The sequence below is a fragment of the Nothobranchius furzeri genome, chromosome 4 (assembly GCF_043380555.1).
Source record: "Nothobranchius furzeri strain GRZ-AD chromosome 4, NfurGRZ-RIMD1, whole genome shotgun sequence".
Taxonomy (NCBI): domain Eukaryota; kingdom Metazoa; phylum Chordata; class Actinopteri; order Cyprinodontiformes; family Nothobranchiidae; genus Nothobranchius; species Nothobranchius furzeri.
Window position 1 is genome coordinate 76,484,517 of NC_091744.1, and position 24,155 is coordinate 76,508,671.

At 42.8% G+C, this 24,155-nt stretch overlaps 1 protein-coding gene across 8 annotated transcripts in view; it reads left to right on the top strand.

The window, feature by feature from the left end:
- Positions 1-24,155, top strand: part of brsk2a (BR serine/threonine kinase 2a) — a 229,253-nt gene that overhangs the window by 202,929 nt on the left and 2,169 nt on the right. For 2 of the 8 annotated variants that reach the window (XM_070550435.1, XM_070550436.1), the window contains 7 exons: positions 7,232-7,292; positions 8,494-9,268; positions 9,793-9,841; positions 13,272-13,395; positions 16,040-16,220; positions 19,316-19,405; positions 23,824-24,147. In XM_070550435.1, the coding sequence (XP_070406536.1) occupies positions 7,232-7,292; positions 8,494-9,268; positions 9,793-9,841; positions 13,272-13,395; positions 16,040-16,220; positions 19,316-19,405; positions 23,824-24,041 (1,498 nt within the window). In that variant the 3' untranslated portion in view covers positions 24,042-24,147. Of the gene's footprint in view, positions 1-7,231; positions 7,293-8,493; positions 9,269-9,792; positions 9,842-13,271; positions 13,396-16,039; positions 16,221-19,315; positions 19,406-23,823; positions 24,148-24,155 lie in introns of those variants that run through there. The other 6 variants (XM_070550437.1, XM_070550438.1, XM_054733232.2 and 3 more) reach the window with 4 other exon arrangements.

Below are 24,155 nucleotides of genomic sequence, written 5' to 3' on the forward strand. Positions count from 1 at the left end.
ACTCTAGGATTTTAATGTCCTGACAGATCTACGTCACACTGTCACTTAACATTCATGGACTCGCCCATCTTGACTCGCGACGGGGAAGGCTGTTGTTGGTTTAGCTTCCAGGAAACGGCAGAAAATGTCTCGACTAGTAGAAGCTAACTGTTAGCATTAGCAACTCCACCACACAGCAGAACTCCTCCATGCCTGTGCAATTTGTTGCAAAGCAAGCCGAGTCTGTGGTAGAGTCACGTTGCTGTTAGCCAATCTGAGGCGAGATGTCAGAATATCCGGTAAAAAGCTGGCATCTGCAGCGACGTTCTCCTCCAGCTGACTTGATTCAGGTGCATCGGAAAGTAAATCAAAATTTTGATTCCTGCTAGTTTCAAGAATTTTAGCCAAGCAACTTCTGCTTACCCTAGAAAATTCTGATCATATTTGAGAATTTTTACCGTATTTTAATTAATGCTAATTTTCTAATGAAGAATTTTTTAGGCTAATAATAAAATAAATGTCTAAAAAAAATTTATTTATCTATTTTTTTACTTGGAGATCTGTTTTTGCAGTGCATCTGATCTCCTTGTTCCTTCACATCTCTGCTCCATTCCTGCAGGCAGTTCTAGAAATATAATAATAATAATAATAATAATAATAATAATAATAATAATAATAATAATAATAATAATAATGGAATGGATTCATATAGCGCTTTTTTCAGCACTCAAAGCTCTTCCATTATTCACACACCCTCAGATTCACACACTGCCTGCGATGGTTAGCTACTAAGTAGCCACCGCTGCTCTGGGGTTCTTGTTTTATTTTAAGATTGAATTAGTTCAAAAACATACTTTACTCATCCTTTCACTTTTTCTCAACTGTTTGTCACATTTATAATTTATAATTTATAATTTAAAAACAGGATCCACTGTTATTTGTATCACCAATCAACTCAAAACCTAAAAGATGGCTCTGGACAGGCGTGGATGGAGGGACATTCGTGAGAAGAAACTGTTTAGGTTTCTCATATGATTCCTTTAATTTAAATGCATGTCAAATGTTGAAATATGTAAAATTGCACAGTTTGTAAAAACACTTTGTCTGCATCTTTCTCTTAGTTCATTTTAGCGTTGGCACTCACCCTTTGCTCCAGAGGCTCCTCCTTTTCGTTTTAGATGGTGGTTTTCTCGTTTCTGCGTCTCTTGTGTACAGTCGACCTTCGGTCCCAAACGCCTCTGCTGTTGGTTTGGGATTGATGTGTTCATGTGGAAAAGCTGCTAGTTTTACTCTGTCTAGTCTCAAATTAGGCTGGTGTCTCACCGACTTCCAACTGTTGATGACGGCTGATTTGCCATGAGTTTCTAAATAACATCTCACAGTATTCTCAATTTTTCTCCTGTAACATTCTCCGTATTCATCCACGCCTGGAATCCTTTGCTGGACACTAAACCCTTTTAGTGCAAAAAACTGATTGAATTTGATTATAACTACATTTGATTGCCTTGCACTAGCGTTGGGGTTAGGCCTAACCCTGATTTCAAGTAAAACTTGCATGGTTGCTCCCACAGATTTGTGTCTCCCAGCTTGTTGCCAACCGCCAAAGATCAGTGAGACACTGGCTGTAGCTGTTAGAAATGGAGAAAACCCCTGACTTTTCTCTTTAATCTCGTCTGCACTTGGTTGGATCATGTACATGCTTGTGTGTGCGTTTAGATGCTGGTGTCGGGGTGTGTGTGTGGGGGGGGACAAAGCATAGAGAGCAGCATAATGTCCAAAGATTTGACCGACTTTCCCGACAGCAAACTTTTGCTGACAGCACTGAAGATTGGTAGGACTTCAGATCAGAGGCCATCAGAGAGAAGACTGGCTTTGAAACGTGTTTTGACAGGATACATTTCCACCAGCATAAAACTTGAAAGAGCGGGAGAAACTGTTTTATTTGAAATTACGTAACTGGAATATCAGAAGCCCGGTTCACATCGAGTATTTTCTGCCTCTCGTATCTCATGTAGGCTCTTTAAATACGCATGACTTGAGACTTGGCAGCTCCTGTAAAGTATAATTGAATAGATTTGGGGATAAATGCAGCTGTGGCTGCGTTGCACAGCAATGCAAATGACTGGAATCTCATGTGAATACCTGTTTTATTCTTCATACACCCAAGTGGATCCCAGAATATATTTAAAGCTATAACTCAAAGCTCAAGGAATCCAATTGATTTAATTTGAAATCTTAACAACATGCCAGGAGAAATGAAGGGAGGTTAATGATATGTAAATGAAAAATGGAAAAGTGCTGTGGTGTGAAAACGAGAATTTCAATGGATTTTCTTTTCTGGTCGAGATGTGCTCTAGTTGTCTTTTGCAGTTCAGATGTGGAGTAGTCTAAACAATCTTAATGAGTCCGGCTCCCCTGGTGATTACTGACACAAATGTAGTTAAGAGGCTAAAACGAGCGCAAATGAAACGCCTCTTCCAGTGATATCGGTGAAGGGGGTTCTCTGCTGTGTGAAGTTAAGATGGGAATATTAATGCACGAGTCCTCGGGGGGTTTCAGAGCTTAAAGAAGGTAAATGAATTTAAACCGCATGTTGATTTACATGAATATTTACTCATGTAGAGAAACTTTATAGGATGCAAAGGAAGAGAGGAAGGAAACTTTCTTTCTGCTCACTTTTCATTTCAGTTTTCGTTTTATCGATGCTCTTGTCTCTGCAGGTACAGCAGATTTAGGCTCCCACAGCTTAGGAGACACTTTTTGGATCATCTCCCACTGAGAGCATGGGGTTTGTTTGGAAGTTTGTGGAAAAGAAAAAGAAAAGTCCATTTTTCTTCTAGATGTTTTTTATTTTTATTTGTATATTTGGAACACTGCATACGTTCTAAAAATGTAATCTGAGTATTCAAGACAGACTGAAAGCAATCAAAGGCAGACACACTGATCAGAAAGGATTGTATTGAGTTGTAGATGTGACGGAGAAGGTGAGTTTTAGTGACTTTTGCTGCTCGTTCCAGTCATTTGGAGCAGCCGAAGTGTTGCAGACTTTGGGAATAATCATAGAGATTAAGTTACTGGAGCATAAATGCCGACGCTTGTTGGAGATGTTGAATCGTGAGCAAGGGTATAAATGAGATTTGCCAAAGATTGTGTTGTGAACAGATACCAGTGGAGAGATGGCCAGTTGACAGGAGGATACAGACCACAGTGTTGGCTGTTGAAAAGGGGACCAGTGATGAACCAGAGTATTGAGTGATAAATTATAAGTTTGTGTTGCCAGTGACTCTCAACTTCAATAAAATGAAGTCATAGCTCTGTAACACCGATGAGCAGTAGCCATATTAATGTTTGAATTGAGCTAACTCTAGATGCTAACCTGCAGTAACGGTGCATCGAATGATTATTTTCTGAGAGTGACATCCATCCAGTGTTTGATGATCTTTGGTAAGAGTGAAAAACACAAACAATAATATAGAACAAAAGTCTAATTAACTCATTCGCTGCCAGCATTTCTCACCGTTTGTACAGTTTTTTTTAAGAGTCACAGAGCGTTGCACGCTAGGATGATGTTGACGCCAAAACAACCAAAACAAAGCGGAGACTCATCTCTTACATCAGGAAGAATCCGTGCGTTTCGAGCTTTATCCGTTCTTTCATAAGCCGTTGTCGAATTGTGATCGGCAGAAGCTTTTCCGGTTTGCGCCTCACTTTTCTTTACAGCAGCGGCCCAAAACGATCTCCTAACACATGGATTTTCTGCTTCCTGATCACGTGACGTGTGACGTATGCGGATGAAGATCGGCTTTAGAGATGAGATGTTTGTTCTCACGGTGCGGGGGCTCGTTCCGATGCCCACACAGTAAAAAAAATGCAAATGACGACTTTAGTCGTCGTTGGCAGTGAACGGTTGGATTTAAAATGATGACTTTAGTCAGTGGCAGTGATTGAGATAAAGCGGTTTTCCCTGACACTTTATCAAAAAATGCTGTTAGTACCACCCGTGATAGCTCCATAGAATCATAATGTTTTGGTTTTAAATGTCCGTGTGTTTCGGTAGTCCATCCATTATTGATCATGTGCATGCTTTTACCCATCAGGATCAGGAAAGAACTATTATACATAAAAACCTAAAGTATGTGGAACCGAGTTTCCTAATGAGGGTGCCAGCCCAGATTATCCAGAGCATCCTGGACAAGACTTTAAAAGTAAAGAGAGCAACCGTTGATCCAACATTTCCTCCGACGTGATTTAACGACACGGTGCCTTGGTTTTCCAGTCAGTGATAAATGATTCCTAAACTGTGTACGTTGTTCGTTGTAAATTAAATACTCAACAACAATTCGTCTTCACTGTGAAGCAGTGGTAAGTCTGTGACAGCCCATTACCGTACAGCATAACCATCTGTAGCCTTATCCACGCAGACCTGCTGGTCCAGCACTGACAGATGCAGAGAGGCTCCAAACAATATGCTCGTAGTGGCCAGAGGCTCCGGCCACAGTTAGATTAAGTTTACAAGCTTCGTAGCGACTGAGTGTGGGCGCGTCTCTGTGGACCGAAGGACTTGAATGTAAATGATAGCAACTGTCTGGTCAGCTGCTTGATGAAATGAGAGATCCCAGCCAACATAGTCCCAGCATTGAGAGAGAGAGAGAGAGAGAGAGAGAGAGAGAGAGAGAGAGAGAGAGAGAGAGAGAGAGAGAGAGAGAGAGAGAGAGAGAGAGAGAGAGAGAGAGAGAGAGAGAGAGAGAGAGAGAGAGAGAGAGAGAGAGAGAGAGAGAGAGAGAGAGAGAGAGAGAGAGAGAGAGAGAGAGAGAGAGAGAGAGAGAGAGAGAGAGAGAGAGAGAGAGAGAGAGAGAGAGAGAGAGAGAGAGAGAGAGAGAGAGAGAGAGAGAGAGAGAGAGAGAGAGAGAGAGAGAGAGAGAGAGAGAGAGAGAGAGAGAGAGAGAGAGAGAGAGAGAGAGAGAGAGAGAGAGAGAGAGAGAGAGAGAGAGAGAGAGAGAGAGAGAGAGAGAGATTTAGCTCAACTCTTACTCCAGGATTGGATTTAAGTGTCTTTACTCAATCAATGTTCTCTTTAACCCACTAAATTTGACTTTACTTTACCCTTGAAGCCTCAATTTTCAGAATGGGAGGTGACAACGAATCTCAAGTTAGAAAATATGATTTATTAGTTTACAATAGAAATTAGGGATAGCCATCCCTAATATACTATATGCTATATACATTCAAAGCCATCCATAACCTAGCTCCCCCGTACCTCTCAGACCTCCTTCATCCTTCAGCCTCCACCCGTTCCCTCAGGTCCTCCTCCTCCTCCTCCATCCACCTCTCTGTCCCACCTTTCCGTCTGGTCACTATGGGGAGCAGGGCCTTCAGTCGCTCTGCTCCCCAGCTCTGGAACTCACTCCCTCCTGACCTCCATAACATTGACTCCCTCACTCTCTTTAAAACCAGACTCAAAACTCACCTGTTCCGTCTAGCATTCCAGTAGTTACTCTCTTTGCTCCAATCTGTCGGTTTGTTTTATGATGTTCTATCTTTTATTGTTTGTATTTTATCTCTGTCTGTAAAGTGTCCTTAAGTGTCGAGAAAGGCGCTGTTGAAATAAAATGTATTATTATTATTATGTCCGATATTATCGGCCGATATTAGAAATATCAGAAAATATCATTATCAGTTTTCACTCCTTTAGTGATCCAACCTTAACATAACATGCACATATTATACATCAAACTCTTCTGCAAAGTATGACAGATCTGAGGTTTAGTTTATGAGATATTTTGGTTTAATTTGGCACAACTTGTGAATAATTTTGACTTTGCCTGTATACAGGATCTGCTGTCCTTAGGGCGTGTAGCCATGTGTAGCCTACCAGCTAGCAACAACTAAAACAAGCACGGGAATGTTTACTGAAGGTTTGCTTTTCCTAAATGAAGATCTTTATAAATGTTTTGTCACCGTAACGTTTCGCACAGACAACACAAGAAAGATTGTAACAGCGAAGTCTCGCTTTGATCTGTTTTCAGAACCTAAAACATTTGAACCTTTTGAATCATGAATTCACTTGTTTTATGACCTTATCAACCAAACTTATTTCCATCATGAACTTAATAATTATCTTTGGCCTAAAGGCGTCGCAGAGCGTTTGGCAGGATTATCTCAGGGAGAATGTCATTCAGCTGCTTTTTTATTATCGACTTACGGGCAAATGGAAGTACGGATAATGTTCAAAGCTTAAGCACGCATTTTTAAAGACTATTTTACTAGGGGGGTCCGTATATGCTGGTATTGGTTTACATCAATATCGGAGGATAGGAGTTAGGCGATATTGGATATCAGTTATCGGTAAAAAAGCCAATATCGAGCGTCTCTAATAGAAACAAAAAAAACCTGATCCGTGTGCTTGTAATGCGTTAGGACAGAGATCTGGAGGGAAAGTGGTAAAGAAAAGGAGGAGGGTGGATTTTTAGACTGAATGACAAAAATGGGACAATGTTGTGACAATGAGCAGCTGGTATTTCCAAGTGTTGATAGGTGTGTGTGTGTGTGTGTGTGTGTGTGTGTGTGTGTGTGTGTGTGTGTGTGTGTGTGTGTGTGTGTGTGTGTGTGTGTGTGTGTGTGTGTGTGTGTGTGTGTGTGTGTGTGTGTGTGTGTGTGTGTGTGCGTGTTTGACGGAGACAGATTGGGCTGTGATTGTTCATTTCTGAGCAGGACTCCGCTCATTGGGGTTATTGACGGCATCTGTGAGGGAAATGACAAACATGACAAATGGCACTCAACCAAATGTTCCTCTTTATTCTCCCGCTCCAGATATTTTCCATGCCTAAAGGCACAAAAATCTCAAAATGTTTGGTTTATTAACAGTCTGCAGATGGTAAAGGGAGCTGGTTTGAATGGTAGCCTGTGCAACGTCGTCTATGGATTAGACAGATCGATATATTTGAACCCGAAGCATAAGTGGTGTGAGACTAATAGTTGGGAGTCGATCTTAGTAATGTGGATTGTCAGTGCCGTGCTGCTGTTACTGTGCTGTAGTGCATTTATCCTCTTTTCTATAAACAGACGCTGTGCTTGCATGAAGCTAGATACTAGATCTGCTAAGTATGACATGCTTCTGTGCTTTCAGATGAATAAATGAATGAGCAAACCAATCTCTCACTTCCACCTGTGTTTTGTGAAAAGTTGTAACAGGCTGCAGGCTGATCTTACCAATCCCCTCTGTCCCTTTGTGTGTTATTTGTTTGTGCCACAGGTCGCGGTCTATTAGTGGAGCCTCTTCAGGCCTCTCCACCAGCCCTCTTAGCAGCCCACGGGTAAGTCCAAAGGCTCAGACACACTCACATATTCTGTAACACATTTTTATTGCTTAATGGCCATCCAACTATTCCTGAGCCTGACTTATAGCTGTTTGTATCCACAAGAATAAATTATGCCACATTATAAAGCCCTCTGCAGCTTTTAAGTCCTGATCTTTCATTGTGTTTTAAATTATTTTGCATCTACTATAATTATGCCTTCAAACCCAGTGACAAATGTGGACTTTTCTTTGTTTGTCTATGCATTTTTCATATTTCCCCAAAAAAAATATATATAAACATGCTCTGGGAAGGAGACAATACAATAAACTTTCTCCAAGACTGTAGCTTCTTCTGTCTTTTCAATCCTCCACACTTATTATCCCAGCTTCTGTTTCTGTAGCCGGAGCTCTGCAGAAATCCAGATCAGGAAATGCTTCAGAAAACTCCACTCTCCTTTGCTTAGAGCTGGGGAAGCATGTGGTAAACTTTTCCAGTTGACTAGCTCGAGAAGGCTCAAGATTATCCGCAATCCTAAGACAAACTCCCTACACCACGCAGGTTCTTTGAGGCTTATCTGAAAGGGAAATTGATTTCTCAGAAGTACCAAAAACCCCGGATTGTGCTCTCTGCAGGGAGGCACTGTGTGGGGTTATTTCTGGAAAAGTGGGATGGTTTCTAAGGCAAATGGTGAAGTAGTTTCTTTAGTTTCAGCATTGCAAGTCAAACAGATCAATAAAGCCATCAGAACACCAGAAATTTCCGAGCGGAGATGCTACCTTTGCTCTTGTTATTGTCGGCCCAAATTGTGTTCACAGCGGTCCTTGTCTCCTGCATCTATCTGTTTGCTTGTTTTTCTCTCAGATCCCTGTATGTTTTATGCGAGTAAAGTCCATTTTTATCTCTTGTTTAAGCTTTTCTGACATTGTTCACGTTGCTTGCTGTTTATTTTCTCTCGTTTCAATTTAATTTAGTCTTTGTTTGATATGAATGGCTTATGTCATGATTATTTTCTGTTTTGTCTTACAATCCCTCCATTTTCCCCTCCTTGTATACACTCCTCTTCCTTATGTACACTCTTCGGGCGCTTCTATTTTTGTGTTTTAATTTGTGCGTGTGTGCGTGTTTGTTGTCCCCATGTGCTTCATATTAATTTACTCATCCACCTGCTCTTGCTCCTGGCTGTATTATGCTTCACCGTTCCCCGTCTTGAATTCAGCCTATCAGAAAGTTTTGTGTGCCACCTCAGTCCCCTGACTTGACTGAGTCCCCTAACGCCAGCCCCTGTCCATCCCCTGAACCTCTTCCAAATCGCACAGGCACACGTATCTCCACCCCCAACTCACTTGCTCCAAACAGTGAGCTCCTGCCAGGAGCGCTCAACAAGACGCAAACACTCCCCACCAAGCCCAAAGTTACTCCAAAGCCTCTACAAGCAACACGATCAAATCCTCTGCCTGAAACTTCCTCTGATCCACTTCCTGCAGCCAAATCAGAACCCTCCACTCCCTGCCAACCTCCATCACACCCACCCTCTGCCTCTGTGCCTCCTACTCCTACTTCTCCTCCCTCCCCGTCCCCCTTTCCTTTCTCACCCATCTCCTGTTCCCCCATCCCGAACAGCCCCCAGGTACGCCGTTCCCACTATGCTGCCAACCCCCAGCTGTCTGTGCCCTTTGGTCCAATTGCACCGCTGTCGCCCATCCGGCTTCACCACTTTCACCCTGTGGCGCCCTTTCCTTCTCCTTTTACTGACCACCCGCCCAAATCTATCCCCCTCATACAGGTTACCCCTCACCCTTCCCCTCGAGGCAGTCCCCTCCCTACCCCAAAAGGCACACCAGTGCACACTCCAAAGGATAGCCCTTCTGGGACCCCAACTCCCACGCCACCACCAAGCCCGTCCATCGGAGGCATGCCATGGAGGACGCGTCTCAACTCCATCAAGAACAGCTTCCTTGGTTCACCACGCTTCCACCGCAGGAAACTCCAAGGTACTGACATGACCTCATTTGTGAATGCATTATTTTCATGTTACCCTTGACCTAAAGGGATACCTTGCAACTTTTTCATATTTAAATAATTTTCTAGAGCCAGTATGTTCTAAAATGACCGTTTACGGGGTTAATGAAAGGCCACACAGCCCCTTTTGCCTCCTGTGGCCAGAATTCCGCATTTGCAACTTCAGACTGGTGGGCCGCCACCTGTTGGAAAAATTGAGTTGACAAACCTGGTGCTGCAGTCTGCTTCCAGCATGTTTTGGATCATGACCACAGCTGATTTGTTTAATTTAGTGTTGAATCGCTCTTGAAGACACTAAGGAAGGCTGGGGAGACATTTCAGCTGTTAGATTAAGGTGTTAAAAAGACCAACACACCGCGGTTCTTCAAACGGACTCTGGGGTGATAAAAACAAGCCAAAACTGCCTAGTTCCTCTTTAACACTTCAGTTTAAAATACTTTCTGACTTTCTCTGTCTTAAACTTTCATGTTAGTCTGAACCAACTCTGTTTCCGCAGTTCCTACACAAGAAGAGATGTCCAGCCTTACACCAGAGTCTTCCCCTGAGTGAGTAGCTTTCATCTCTCTAAGGGACCGCCACAAACGTAACTCTGCACCACCTGTGAGCCCTCCTGTAACAGACTTAAACTGGCTCGCTCTCCATAACACGATTTGGAAATTCTAGCATGTATGAATGTTTAATTTTTGCCTGCTGAGTTCCCTGTAATGACCTCAGGTCCCATCTGGATCGGAGATGATGCATGTTAGCAGGAGGTGGCAGGATGTGAGGGGTTGAGGTGGAGGGCGGTGGAGATGGTTGTGGAGAGGCATCTTGTGTGAAGTTACCAAACTCCCGTGGGCCTGATTACTCGAGGCTGGCCTAGATATGCCTGTTTGGTTGGCTTGTTGCTGCATGGCTCGGTCATTTCCACCTGCCAGGAAAGAATGTGTTGGCTGAAAAGAGTTGGAAAGCGGAGTAAAAACTGTTCTACCTGCGTCAAAGACACACGGTGGCATTGGGTGTTGATGTGTAAGAGAGCTATTAATGTGTTAAACAGATTTATACTAAAATATTAACCTAAACGCAGAGTGAAAATGTTCAAGGATGTTACGTTTGTGTAGATTTTCAGTCATTTATGGAAATCGGGAAGGTTTAGTCACAAAGCAATTAGAATGTTCTTGTTTTCTTTCGAGGCATTTCGTATCTCATCCAAAAAGCTTCATCAGTTCTGAAACTCAGGATTGGAGGCTTATAAGGTGTGGGATTAAACAAACATGCTGATAGGGCAATAGGAGTTGCTGGTGAGGACATTGTTGTTACTAATGAGGCCATTAAGGCCGTATGAGTCCCTGTTTGTGCTGACGATCCAAACAGATCTCTAACAAAGGCATCGTGTGTGCTGTTTTGGTCACAAGGTGTGAGTTTGGTTTAATTGCCTGGGCCACCCCCTCTGTTCAAAGTTGGTTTTTCATATTTCACATAAGCCCCCTTCAGGCAGGCCATGAAAAACGGAAATGTTCCGGACTCTGTCCGTAAGACCTTTGTGTCTGAATACAAACATCCGGATAACGTTTTCCGTAATTAAACCGGACGAAGCCCCTAGTAACAGGTCCGGACTTGTTACGGACAGGGTGGCTGCTTCAGACTGGTGAGGTCGAGTTACGGACAGGGAGGAGGGGGAGGAGGAGGGGACCGGGGGACGCTGTGCGCACCTAGATAGCCCGCTGCTGTAGCATGCGGCGAACCATGGCAGCTCGCCTCCTACGGTACCATCTAGACGCGCGACGGAGCGCTTCACACCGCTTCAGTGATTCCTTTAACCATTGAGCTTCATCATCCAGGTCTCTTATGCGTCTTCATGTGCGCAGAATTATGCTTAACATGGGTCCGATCCCTGCTGCTCACCATTTAAACATTTTTTGTTCCCATTTTAAATTTGGAATAAAATTTTAATAACTGAAATGTATATTTCTGAAATGTTTGTGTTTGTAAAATTTAAGTTAAATGTTCTAGATATATTGTTTTTTTTTTTTTTGTTTTGTTTTAAATAAAAATTCATAAAGGAGCAATGCAGTACATCGCCACAGGCTAAACTCTCCCAGAGTTACCACAAGGACCAATTTGGTGTGCCACCCCAAAAATTTCTTTGGTCCCATCTGGCCACACCTATCAACATTTTCTGGAGGTGTCTCTGATGTCGAGGTTCAAGGATGTTACAGATGTTTGCAGGAGTGGACATCCCTGGATGTTCTGGTTACAGTGTTTACATAAAATGCAAGAGCTACAGCTTGGACTTCATCATTTCAAAGTTAACTGTGGTTTGTAAAGCTAATAATGGAAAAAATAGAGAGTTTGTACAGCAAGCAGAGAAATTCCCCTTTCATCTAAAACGATCTTTACCAGATGATTTGGCACAATTTAGCTCAAGAACATAATCATTATAGAAAAGTGTTTGGAAGTGTTTGTCAAAATTAGGAACTAAACACTCACATCAACACAAATACCAACTGTCTCTGTGGCAGACGGTCACCTTACATTTACAGAGTTGAACTGTTTGACAGCTGAAGCTTGGCCGTTGAGGTCACGGAACTGAACAAAGATCCTAAGGTCACCAGACAAAAAAAAAAAAGAAGGTCTTACAAAACCGAATAACTCAAATCCTTAATCCAATAGGAAAATGGAATCGCAGATTCACACAAAGGAAAACCTGAAAAGCCAAACGACTTGCAGAAAGACAGTAATGAGAAGTGAACCAAAATCCCACCATAATGATGAGAGAGCGGTCCTACAGTAGACACTTTCTTCAGGTCATTTCAAATAAAAGCTGCAGATTTATGAGGTCATGTTAGTTTTTCACACAGTTCTTTTATCTTCTTAAATTACTACTGACATAATCAATTAAACCTCATATTTGAACCTCGTTCCGACGTTTAACAGGATTTTAACATTTTTTCCACAACATATTTAGCTTTTTTCATCTAAAAATGAAAAATCGGTGAAGAAAAGTAAAAGCATTTTCCAGTTCTAATCAACTTCAACATGCATGTTTCCTCCCCCCCCCCCCCCCCCCCCCAGCTCAGTGGAAGGAACTTAAAGGGAAGATGTAAAATATGATGCACTCTATGTAGTTCATAAGGTTGTAGAAAATGTTTAAAAGAAACAGGTTTTATACCAAACGAGTGTATGCTCTGGGTTGTTTCTTCAGTAACGCAAAAGATCAGTACATGCAGTCCGTATAGTTTAGTCGTTTGGTGAGTTTCATCAAAAAATCCTGAATGTCAGCTCTTTTCAGACGTTGATCTTCATACGTGTAATCATGCAGCAGGAGTGTCATTGACAAACTAAATGACTTTTAGGGCAGCTTTGACTCTGTAAGGACAATCTCAAGTGTTTTGCTCTGCAGGTAAAATGCTAATTTTTTATTTTTATCTTTGGTTGTTTTTCCGTCTTCAGTTCACTTCTAAGTGAACCACGGTTGTATTCAAATTTGTTGGTTTGCAAATGGTTTTAGATTAGTGGAATCGTTTGATATCCAAAAACTGAATGAGACGATGCCCGCAGCTGACAGCATATTTATCTGCTCTACGGCTCCCTGCGTGGGTCTCCTTGTAGATATGCTTCCCCGTCTTGTTTTCTAATGCATTTTTAATTGCTGTTGCACAGGAGGAATTGATAGATTGGAATTAATTGCATGAGACACCTCACTGCTGAAACATGCGTTTTGAAAAGACAACGTATCTGGAACTGTGCAGAAAGTATTCTCAAAATCAGGCCTTTAAATAGTTTCAGTGGTTTTCCTCATGGTGTCATAAGTCTGCTCCTTTCTGTTCCCTCTGGGCTTTTAAATGGAGGCTATAAGGAGAGTTTTATCTGTTATCCATTAATTCTGGAAGAGTCGATAGACGGATGAGTGTTTAAGACAGGGAAGCACCTATTTCATGAATGCTTGCTAGTAGATGATAAACAAACCTTTCTTTTTCTTGTCTTTTTTCACAGACTTGCCAAAAAATCCTGGTTTGGTAACTTCATCAACCTGGAGAAAGAGGAGCAGATCTTTATCGTCATCAGAGACAAGCCTCTCAGCTCCATCAAGGCAGACATTGTTCAAGCGTTCCTCTCGGTAAACTTTTTATCCCGCTTTCCGTCTGATCCTGACATTACCGTAGCGACCGACAGGTTGGAGGATGACGCAAATATTATTTGTCACTAATAAGAAAACATTGACAGGCAGATTCACTAAGATTGCACAAAGCCCGTTTTGTAAAGGACTCCTGCTGTCGACTTTTCTCAATGTCAAAATCACAAGCGGATAATCTTAATTAAATGCTGATGCAAACACACATAGAGCTCAGCAGGTTTGTGGGTGTGTTTGAATCGGCACTTGTCTAGCATCTGTTTGCCGTTGTTCTCCCTGGGTGATGGAATTCTGTCACAATCACAGCAGGAAGAAAAGTGACTGAGAAAAGTGTCTCTGTAGGTGAGCCGCAGGTCCTAATGGCTGAAGAACACAGGTCTCCCTCTGCGGCGAGGAATCGCATCTAATAAATAAGAGATGGGTTATTATTTGAGATGCTTTTTTGCAGGAATTTATATAAACATGAGCAGTTTTTCCTCTAAACGCACGTACGATACCTCATTTAAATGTGGGGAAAGTGTGCCAGTGCAGAATCAGTTATAAGTGTCTCTTTGTATGAGCTCAGAAAATTAGATCAAGGTGCCAAAATCTAAATTGCTCTTGTGATTGACTCAGAATCCTTTGGTGAAATTAGGCTTGAGGCAGCAAACTTTGGACAGACATATCCAAACATTTTGAGAACAATCGATGTATTAAAGGGATACTATGCAATCATTTTCTTGAGCCAGTATGTGCTAAAATAACCCTTTACAGCATGGGTGGGCAGTCCTGGTCCTCGAGGGCCGCTATCCAGCAGGTTTTAGTTGTTTCTCTGCTTAAACGCCTGGTTTGAATCTGTTGCTGCAGAGCCTGATGAACTGCTGAACAGGTGATTCATCCAGGAATCGGGCATGTTGGAACAGGAAAACTACTAAAACAGGCTGGAAAGTGGCACCTCGAGGACCAGGATCGCCCACCCCTGCTTTACAGGGTTGCTGAAATGCCACTCAGACCCCTACCGTCCTTTGTGGCCAGAGTACTGCAGTTGCAACTTCAGAGTTGCTGAGGTCTGGTCCCTGCTGGTGGAGGGACCTGTGGATTGGAGTGGAGCTTACATGATAGAGTTGGAGTCTGCTTCCAGCCTGTTTTCTGCATGTTTTAGATCACGAACACAGCTGGATTGTATGATTTAGAGATGAACCACTCCTGTAGAAACTAATGAAGGCTGGAGAGACATTTCCGTTAGATTAAGGTGTAAAAAAGACAAACGCACAGCAAGGAGATGAGTTTCACCTTTGCTTTGACCACAGATAATTAATGATAGACACTAGGGGGTGCTAAAAGCAAGCAAAACTGCCTTTAATTGTCTCAAAGGTTTGCTGCTTCTGTCTTTTAATACCTTTTTGCAACAATCTGTCAAGGCCATTCAATACCGGGCCTCTAGGGCCAGTATCCAGCATGTTTTGGTTTTAACCCTGTTTCAACACACCTGATTTCCGTTAGTATGTGATTACCAGGCTTCTGCAGAGCCTAAAGAGCTGCTGCACAGGCGATTCAACCACTGAATCAAGTGTGTTGGACCAGAGAAACCACCAAAACTTGCTGGTTACCGGCCCATCAGGCCCGGAACTGAATAGCCCTGATCTATGTGTCACTCCTAATATTTATTTACTCCCTTCTACTTTTTGACCCTTCTTCTCTGTCTGTGTGTTGGATGCTGGATGTTGACTCTGCTAGTTCCTCTGATTCTAACATTCCTCTGATTTATGTAGCAGTCCACTAAACTGCTTGTACTCAGCGTTTCTATTCTCTCCTTAAATGTAGACTTACTCGGGGTCAATAGAAAAATCAACACAGAGCACTGACCATTAGCATATAGATGTCTTTCTCTCAATACACCAATCTCAGTGTGCGTGTGTGTGCGTGCATGTGCGTGTATTTTGCTGTGCATGTGAATTATTGTTGATTGTATCTTTGCCTGTTGGGCTGTAACAGCATGGATACACAGATGCAACACCAGTGAACACAGAAGAACCACTTGCACCAAACATTCAGTACACGTACATAATTGAACAGAACCTATCGTCACCCTGGTTAGATTTAACAAAGTCTCAGTAAATGCAGCTCTGCCTGGGCAGGTCAAAGTCAGATCTGCTTCCCCTTCCCCGAAGGCAGCTATTTTCTCCTCTGGGTTACGCAAGCCGGGATTCCAGACAGGAGATTGGCACCTGAATCAGAAGAATTATACCTCAGAGCGCACTCACATTAATGGAACGTCAACCCCTCTTCAGCGCTGTGGCAGAACGTGACAATTTCAGAGCTCACCTGTTCATTGGGCATACAAATTCATTTTAGGCGGCAGAGTGCCGTGTTGTTGGATGACTCCAGATTATATTAGCTTAAGTCTCTCTGGCACACATGGCTACTCCCCGAGGCATTAATCTTCTTAGACTTTCAGCTGTGGCTCCCGGTATGTGGAGGGTATTTTAATGAGGGCTCATTCTAACTGTCGTTTATAAGAATTTGGTGAAGAATATGACATCATTGTAGCTTATATATAACCTGCGTGTCTCCGGTGCCTAATTTTCCTCCCGTATCTTGGTCTTTGACACCTTTTTCCTATACCGACTCCAACTTTCTTCTCTCCCAGATTCCCAGCTTGAGCCACAGCGTCATCTCTCAGACCAGTTTCCGGGCGGAGTACAAATCCACAGCCGGCCCCACAGTCTTCCAGAAGCCGGTCAGATTTCAGGTGGACATCACCTACACGGAGAGCACAGCCGCCACAAAAGAGAACGGCATCTACTCTGTCACCTTTACCCTGCTCTCAGGTGAGGATGCCTCAACAGAACCATAATCAACAAGCGGTCCAAGACTATAAAAAGAAAAGTTGTTTTAAAAAAGTGGAAGGCACTGCACAAGACATCCATGCAGAAAAGTTATTTTGCGTCAAGTTTTTTGGCTTTCATTTGTATTTTTGGAGCTGATTTTTCTCCTTATGCCAGTAACACGTCGAGGGGAATGCCGTCACACTTGAGTAATAGCATTAAAAGTTGCTCCTTCCCAGCAAACAAATCAAGTGCCACTTTTAGAGGTTTTCCGAATTGCTGCGCCCCCCCCAAATAAGCAAATAAAGAACAGATTGCCTGAGAATTTGTTGAAATTCTAACAATTCTGAAGGCTTGATAAGATTTTCTCCACACCTCCCTGAGCATAACAAAACAAGGAGGTCTGGTAAAGCCAGATTACGTATGGAGCTGTCGAGTGTGAATGCTTAGCCGTACAGAAACACATGAATGCTTCCTTTCACTATCTTTAGTCTCTCCCACTCATGCCCAAACAATGCTGCTCACACACACACACACACACACACACACACACACACACACACACACACACACACACACACACACACACACACACACACACACACACGAGCGCTTTCTTTTTTCGTCATGTCCTAACCTAAACTCAATTACTCTTGTTTCTAACTGTTTTAACACATAATCCTGTTGCAAAAATGACTTTTAACCCGTCCACGCTGTAATTTAATGTGCAGTTTAGAAACTGTCGGCTACGGCAAGTGAAAATGAACAATGAAATATCTCATGTTGCTACAATAATCACACCATCACACTCGGCAACAACAATAAGCTGCTCTTTCAGACTAAAAGTTTCAAAGTAAGCATTTAGAAATCTGATCTCTGTTAGGTTATATCAGCTATTGTTGCATCACAGGGCAGCAGTAGCTCAGGAGGTAGAGTGGGTTGACCAGTAATCAGAAGGTTGCAGGTTCAATCCCAGCTCCCACCAGATAACGCTGCAGTTGTGTCCTTGGGCAAGACACTTGACCCACCTTGCCTGATTGTGTGTTGTGAAGCACCTTGGGGGGTTGTAGAACTCTAAAAGGCGCTATGCAAATTCAGGCCATTTACCATTTCCTCCTGACTATTATTGGCGGCGCTGCAACCCTTCGCTCCTTGTGTAGAGGCTAGCATCTGATTCTTCAACCTTGCATCAGGTGGAAATTGGAGTCTGAAGCTTGGTTTATGCTTGACGCATTCACTTTCCGCTTGGCGATGTGGCTCGCGGATGGAACGCGCTTCACAACTCGCAGCGTTTATGGTTGATGCGGCTTGTCTCTGCGGTGAGCCAATATTCTCCCAAACTGTAGGGGGCAGCATGGAGCTCTACGGCATGCATCCAACGCTACACCATAGTAGAAGTAAAAACTGTTGTTTACAACATGGCATTCCAGCATTTTTTAACAGCGTCCTCGTCTTTTTCAACAGTGCGAGCTATTTCTCTCTAAGAATTATTAACAACATGTTGATCACGGTGATCTTTGAGAGCTGAATCATATAAATGTCTGTATTTACGAACCTCTGCCATACCAGTTCTTGCCAGTCCGCCATGTTTTTCTGCGTCCGACCGTCCGCGTGGTTAGAACATTTCCTAGGTGCGCGGTGCGGACATTTTGGGCCGTGGAGGGGCGTGGTTGTTAAAATGACGCAATTTCGCCGCGCGGAGCTGTGCGGACCTCGCGGATGCGTCAAGCATAAACCAACCTTAACAGTGGCAGATGAGTTTAAGTGTCCGCACCGTAATTGGAAGGTTGCAGGTTCGAGCTCCACTCAGTCTGTCGCAGTCGTCGTCCGTGGGCAAGACACTTTACCCATGATGTCTGCTGGTGGTGGTTGGAGGGACTAATGGAGCCTGTGATCAGCAGCCTCGCCTCTGTCAGTGCGCTCCAGGGCAGCTGTGGCTGCAATGTAGCTCATCACCACCAGTGTGTGGATGGGTGAATGACTGGATGCGTTGTAAAGCACCTTGGGGGGGTAGTAGAACGTTAGAATGTGCTATATTAAATACAGGCCATTTACCATATATGGTTACATATTCCTCTAGAGCAGGGGTGCCCAGTTCTGGTCCTGGAGGGCCTGTATCCAGCGGCCCCCCCAGGACCAGGATTGAGCACCCCTGAGCTAAAGAAAATATATGATTGATGATTTTTAATGTCATTTGTTTGGTTTTATTGTGGAATGATTGAGCCCGAATCTGAACTCTGAGGAACTTATTGTGTTTAAGAGGAAATTTAAATAAAAACTGTTTCTAAATGTTTATGTAAATGTTTAATGAGACACATGCTGTAGTTGAGCTTTATAGGTCTTAGAAAAGTTTAAACAGCACATCATGTAAGTGTGAGTCATAAATATAATCAACCGTCTCACTTCTGGCCTCATCTTTATATTGTTCTAGCCCTAAAAACAAGCTTTAGTCTTCCACTAGATGAGGAAAAACCCTCTGGAATAAAAACTAAACAACCCCCTGCACACATGCAGAGGGAGGTTTTATTTAGCTGAATGAGGTGTAATAAACATTACCTAGAAGACAGCCAGCATTCACACCCTTCTGGCTGCTAGTTACAACCTCAGATTTTCCTCATTTTTCCAGCTCTCTCTGTGCTCTGGATTTATGTCCCTACTCAAGTCTTCCCCTGTATTTTTATAGTTTTACATTTTATTCTACTGAATATTCCAATCACGTATTTTTCTGCATGCTCAGCTGTCTTCATCCTAATGCAAATTTCATCTGGTCGCAGGTGTTTTTAAGATGGCTGCATGCCACTCTGGGGAGGAAACTTGTGTTGACTCAGTTGATGGAACAAAACTGCTGCAAATGTATAAATCCCATCTGTTTTTTTCTCTTATGGAACCACTTGGTGTGTCATTGATAACTGGTGTATTATTTTACACGTGTGTGTGTGTGTGTGTGTGTGTGTGTGTGTGTGTGTGTGTGTGTGTGTGTGTGTGTGTGTGTGTGTGTGTGTGTGTGTGTGTGTGTGTGTGTGTGTGTGTGTGTGTGTGTGTGTGTGTGTGTGTGTGTGTGTGTGTGTGTGTGTGTGTGTGTGTGTGTGTGTGTGCAGGACCGAGCCGGCGTTTTAAGCGAGTGATCGAGACAATTCAGAGCCAGTTGTTAAGCACACATGATCAACCCGGGGTCCAACAGCTCTCTGGTGAGTAATGATTCTTTTTTTTAATCAGAATATTTAGTGAGTGAATAAAAAAAAACTTTCCCCCAAAACTTCTCCACCCATTCCCCTACTGCCTCATCTCTCCATCCCACGTCTTGATGAACTACCCTCACAGCTGAAGCTAAGCTAAATCTCGCCCTTCTCTTTGCTGTGCTTGAAATCCCCGAGCCGCTCTGTGCTTCTCCAGATGGCTTCCTTTGCATGCTCGCGCCTCGCCGACTTGAAAGGGGCGGCAGCTGGTCTCAAGCGCCGACTGCGGGTCAAACGTTGCCTTGTTGCCCCGGCAGTAAAGATTAAAGTAGAGCTAGATTAGGCCTGATTCGCATTCTGTTACTCCCACTTTCGAGGGTCTTTGCTCAAGCCTGTCGCTATGGCAACACCACTGCACCTCGAACACACTCGCTCCCAGAATGCACCAGGTTGCACCACACCTGATAAGTGTTTTCCGCCTCCATGCTCTGCTTGTGTCTACAGTCAAAGCTTCTCATTCTTCTCATTTCTGACGGTTAACATTTATCACATTTACTAAACACAAGCTGAAATCTTTTTTACAGCCTTTAAACAAAATTCGGGGCCGCTGCAGAGCCCATGAGCAGGTTTAAGGCCTGTTCTGTCTAAACTGTGTGTTCTTTAAGTGCACAGTCTGGAAGGTGAGGATAAGAGAAAAGGGAGATTCTACTCCTCCCTTTCTGCTCTCTGCATGTTCCCTCCTGTGAGTCACTACTGTTTTAATCCATGCATGGCTCAGATCATTCTCTGTGTGACAGCTCCATCTGCTGGTCACATGGGGAAACATCTCAGGTTGCCTGGGTGAGATGGTTTTTTATTTTTTTCTGATCTCAAAAATGTTTAAACTCACAGATTCTCATGTCAGGTTCAGGTTAATAAAAAAGCTTCAGGTCTTTGTGTGATGATCCGTTTGACCCGAGCTTGTGTTTTGCTCCTCCTCTTCATCCAGTTTTAGCCTCTCTGAAATTAACAGAATGCTTTGGCACCTGCATGAAACCTAACAGTCTGGTATCACTGCTCTGCTTCAGTAAATCATCAGTTATTCCTGATCCTTTATATCGTTGAGCTCGCTGCGGTGTGAGATGGGTGACCTGGTGTTGAGTAACATCAGGTTCGTGGTGGGCTGTCTGCACAACAAGGACTACAAGAGTGCAGTTAAGAGCACTTTAGGAAATAGAATAGCAACAACGGATATGAGCAACTGTTAAAATCTTTTCTTTTTGACCCGCTGACATGTCTTATCAGTTTTATTCATTTATACCCTTTATAGAGCACTCAGTGAAGTGATTTAATTGTATTTTTTAAATTTCAACCCCAGAGTGTTATTGTAGTCCAAAACTAAAGTGTGTTTCTGTTGTTACAATTTTCAAAAACATTTATTTTATATGAGAAAATTAAGTGATCAAATATGGTCAAAAAAAGCCACACAGATCTACGTCCCACTGAAAATGAGCCTTTATGGACTCACCTACAGAAGGCTGAGCCAGAGTGGCGTCCAGCTCCTGCAGAGGTGGCACAGAAGGCTGTGCAGCCAGGAGAGAGCAGAGCGTGTCTCACCTAATAGAAGCTAACCGTTAGCATTAGCATTTCCTCAACATGGCAGAACTCCTTCAGGCTTGTTAGTTGTGGAGATTAAACATCAGCATTAAAGAGTGAGGGGTGGTAGAGTTGTGTTGCTGTTAGGCAATCAGAGGTGAAATGTTTGAATATCATTAATATTAATGAGTAAGTCTCCAAATCCTGCTGTTTTCTGCTCTTGCTTCTCCAACTAACTCCTACTTCCTGAAACGGGAGTGTTGGAGCTTTTTTCCATGGAGATCAACTCGCAAGTGATTAAGTTATACTAGAGACTATGGCAGATTAATTGAATAAAACAAGTGTTTGCCATCTTTAAATGAACACAGCATCCATGTTTTTGAAAGCTTTTAACTAGGAATGCCCAGATAGAGATGCTTAGTCCAAAGTCAAATCATTCAAGACCTTAGGAGTCTCGTTCTAATACTTCTAACTGCACACATTTGCAAGCAACATATTATACATAATACATTTGTTTCTGAGTAGGATCACAGGGAGGCAGCTTATCTGCAGCTCTTTCACCTGCTCTAGCTATGCGAGTGGTAATTTAAGCTACAACAACCTGCAGGAAGATCAGACACAATACATTTGTGTTATTCCTGCTAATTTGATGTCCTACTCATTCTAAACGTGAGTATTTCGTAATAAAATGAGAGTAAAAGTGAAATCAACTCAGAGATTTTAGTTATGGAGCACCCGTCATTTTCATTGGTTTTTGATCTTTGATCTCTACATCAGCTCATGCAGAAAGTAGTTATTTCCTCCAAATGTAGGCCTTGAAAACAACTGGGATACTTCCGTATAACGTATGAAGCAGGAGACCTAAGGTCGATGATGAAGGCCTGTAAAGATAGAAAACTTTGACCTTAATTAACAAGATAAAGAGCCTTGCTTATGAATGTGCATCAGACACATGGTTTAATCAATTCTTATTCATAATTGTCACCAATGGTCACCAGTATTGTCACGGAGACCAGCTTAGGAAGACAATCAACAAGAGGAAAAAAGCATGGAAAGCATTCTGAGACACACTGTGGGACCGTTTCCTTAGAAAATAGCGTTCTAATGATCACACACCATTGTTTAGTAGAACATGTCTCCTTCCTTTGTGAAAGCATGCAGGTTGAAGAGGAGGGAACAAATGAGAAAGGTAGAATATAAACGAGACAGAACCTGTAATCATTTTCCAACTGAATAATGCAGTTGCCAAAACCAAATGTGGCACAGTTCACACACGTCTGCGTTCACACAGAGAACGACAAAAACACAATTACTGCTTTCTGTGGATGATGTTCTCTTTAGTACGCAGGCTGCTGGAGGCATTCTTTTAACAGATTCTAAGGTCTGGCAAATTTTTGGTAGGCAGCATAGTTCTGTGTGTGTGTGTGTGTGCGTGCGTGCGTGCGTGCACGCACGTTACCTCATCTGGTTTTTAACGAGTATTTTTTGCTGTTCATTTGTCAGCCTGCAGGACTCCTTGGCAAACAGCTGTTCTGATGATTATAGAGGAAATCATCATTTTTTCCATATTGGTTTATAGGTGTGTGTGTGTGTGTGTGTGTGTGTGTGTGTGTGTGTGTGTGTGTGTGTGTGTGTGTGTGTGTGTGTGTGTGTGTGTGTGTGTGTGTGTGTGTGTGTGTGTGTGTGTGTTTATCATGCACAAAGATAAATAATGCACTGCCTTTCTGAAGTAATTAAACTCTTAGCATAAACAAGCAATTGAACAGGAGTACCTAATACAGTGGCCAGTTAGTGCTGACCTTAATAGGGACTTAGTTTGTGATGTTTTGAGGAAACAACTGAGTCTTACTGGGGTTCAAGAAGTCGGGGTAAACGCTCTCCAGATCTTCAGAATATTTTAATGCCCCATTTTAAAGCTTTTGTGTTCACAGTTGTGTATTTTTCTTTGTGTTTTTATGTTGTTTAAAGACCAAGTTCACTGAGAAATGTTTTTTTTTCTTACTTTTGAAACAGCCTGACTGTACCGTGCAGGCTAAACATGAAAATGGTCTTCTACCCATATTACCCGCTTAAGACGTCAATACAAAATAGACGGGGGAATGCTCGGATTAAAGAAAGCTTGACGTCGTATTGCTAAATTAGCTTTCATCGACCCACCCATCTCGGCTCGCGACGAGAAAGGCTGTTAATTTAGCATCCAGGAGAGAGTGGAGGGCATCTAGTGGAAGCTAACTGTTAGCATTAGCAAGTCCATAACAGTGCAGAACTCCTTCAGGCTTGTGTTATTTGTGGAGATGAAACATCAACTTTTCAAAGATGAAATTGGAGAGTTTTGATGCCGTTAGCCAACAAGAGGCACGGTCTTCGAATATCGGGAAATAAGATTTCAAAATCAGCTGTTTTCTGCTCATCTCTCCTCTAGCTCACTTCTAGTTCCTGAAACAGGAGCGCCAGAGCGTTTTTGCCCAGAGGTCGACTTGCAAAGCATCGGTTTAAAGTAGAAACGACTGCAAATGTGTTGGGAAATAAAAATAAAAATACACAAGTGAACTTGGTCTTTTAAACATTTGCATGAAGCTCTCATCAATACGTGAAACCTATTTTATTCTTCTTGATGAATTTTAGATTCACTCAGTGCAGATCACTGTCATCAATTCTTTGCATCACTCATTGGAGTTTCATCAAAGCTGTTTGCTTTTTCAAGCCTTGCCCATCGGTCCTCATCTCCTCCTCTGCTTGCTCCATCTACAAATTTCTCCACGTCTTTATCCTGTGAGACCCATTGTTCATTAGTTTGTTCTCTTTCTCCTCTTCCCCCCTTTTTTGTTCTCTTTTCTTTCTGTCTGTGTACCTAGGCAGCCCATTGAGTAGCTTCTTTGACGTAATTAAACAACTTTTTTCAGACGAGAAGAACGGACAGGTGCCCTACTCGTCTGGCACACCCAAGCACAGCCCTTCTCCCATGCACGTCCGGAGGCACGAGTCTGAAAACAATGACACCAAATTCGCGGCGGCAGGCCGAGACAAAGCCAAGCTGTCCGTGGCGTCCACGGGGACACAAGAGGAGTCTTAGTCCGGGTCGATTAATAGCTGAGAGATTTATTCTCTTTGCTCATACGTAGAGCTACATCATGATTATTTAAAGACCTCTTTTATATGGAATGATTTTATTTAGGTAGAAACATAT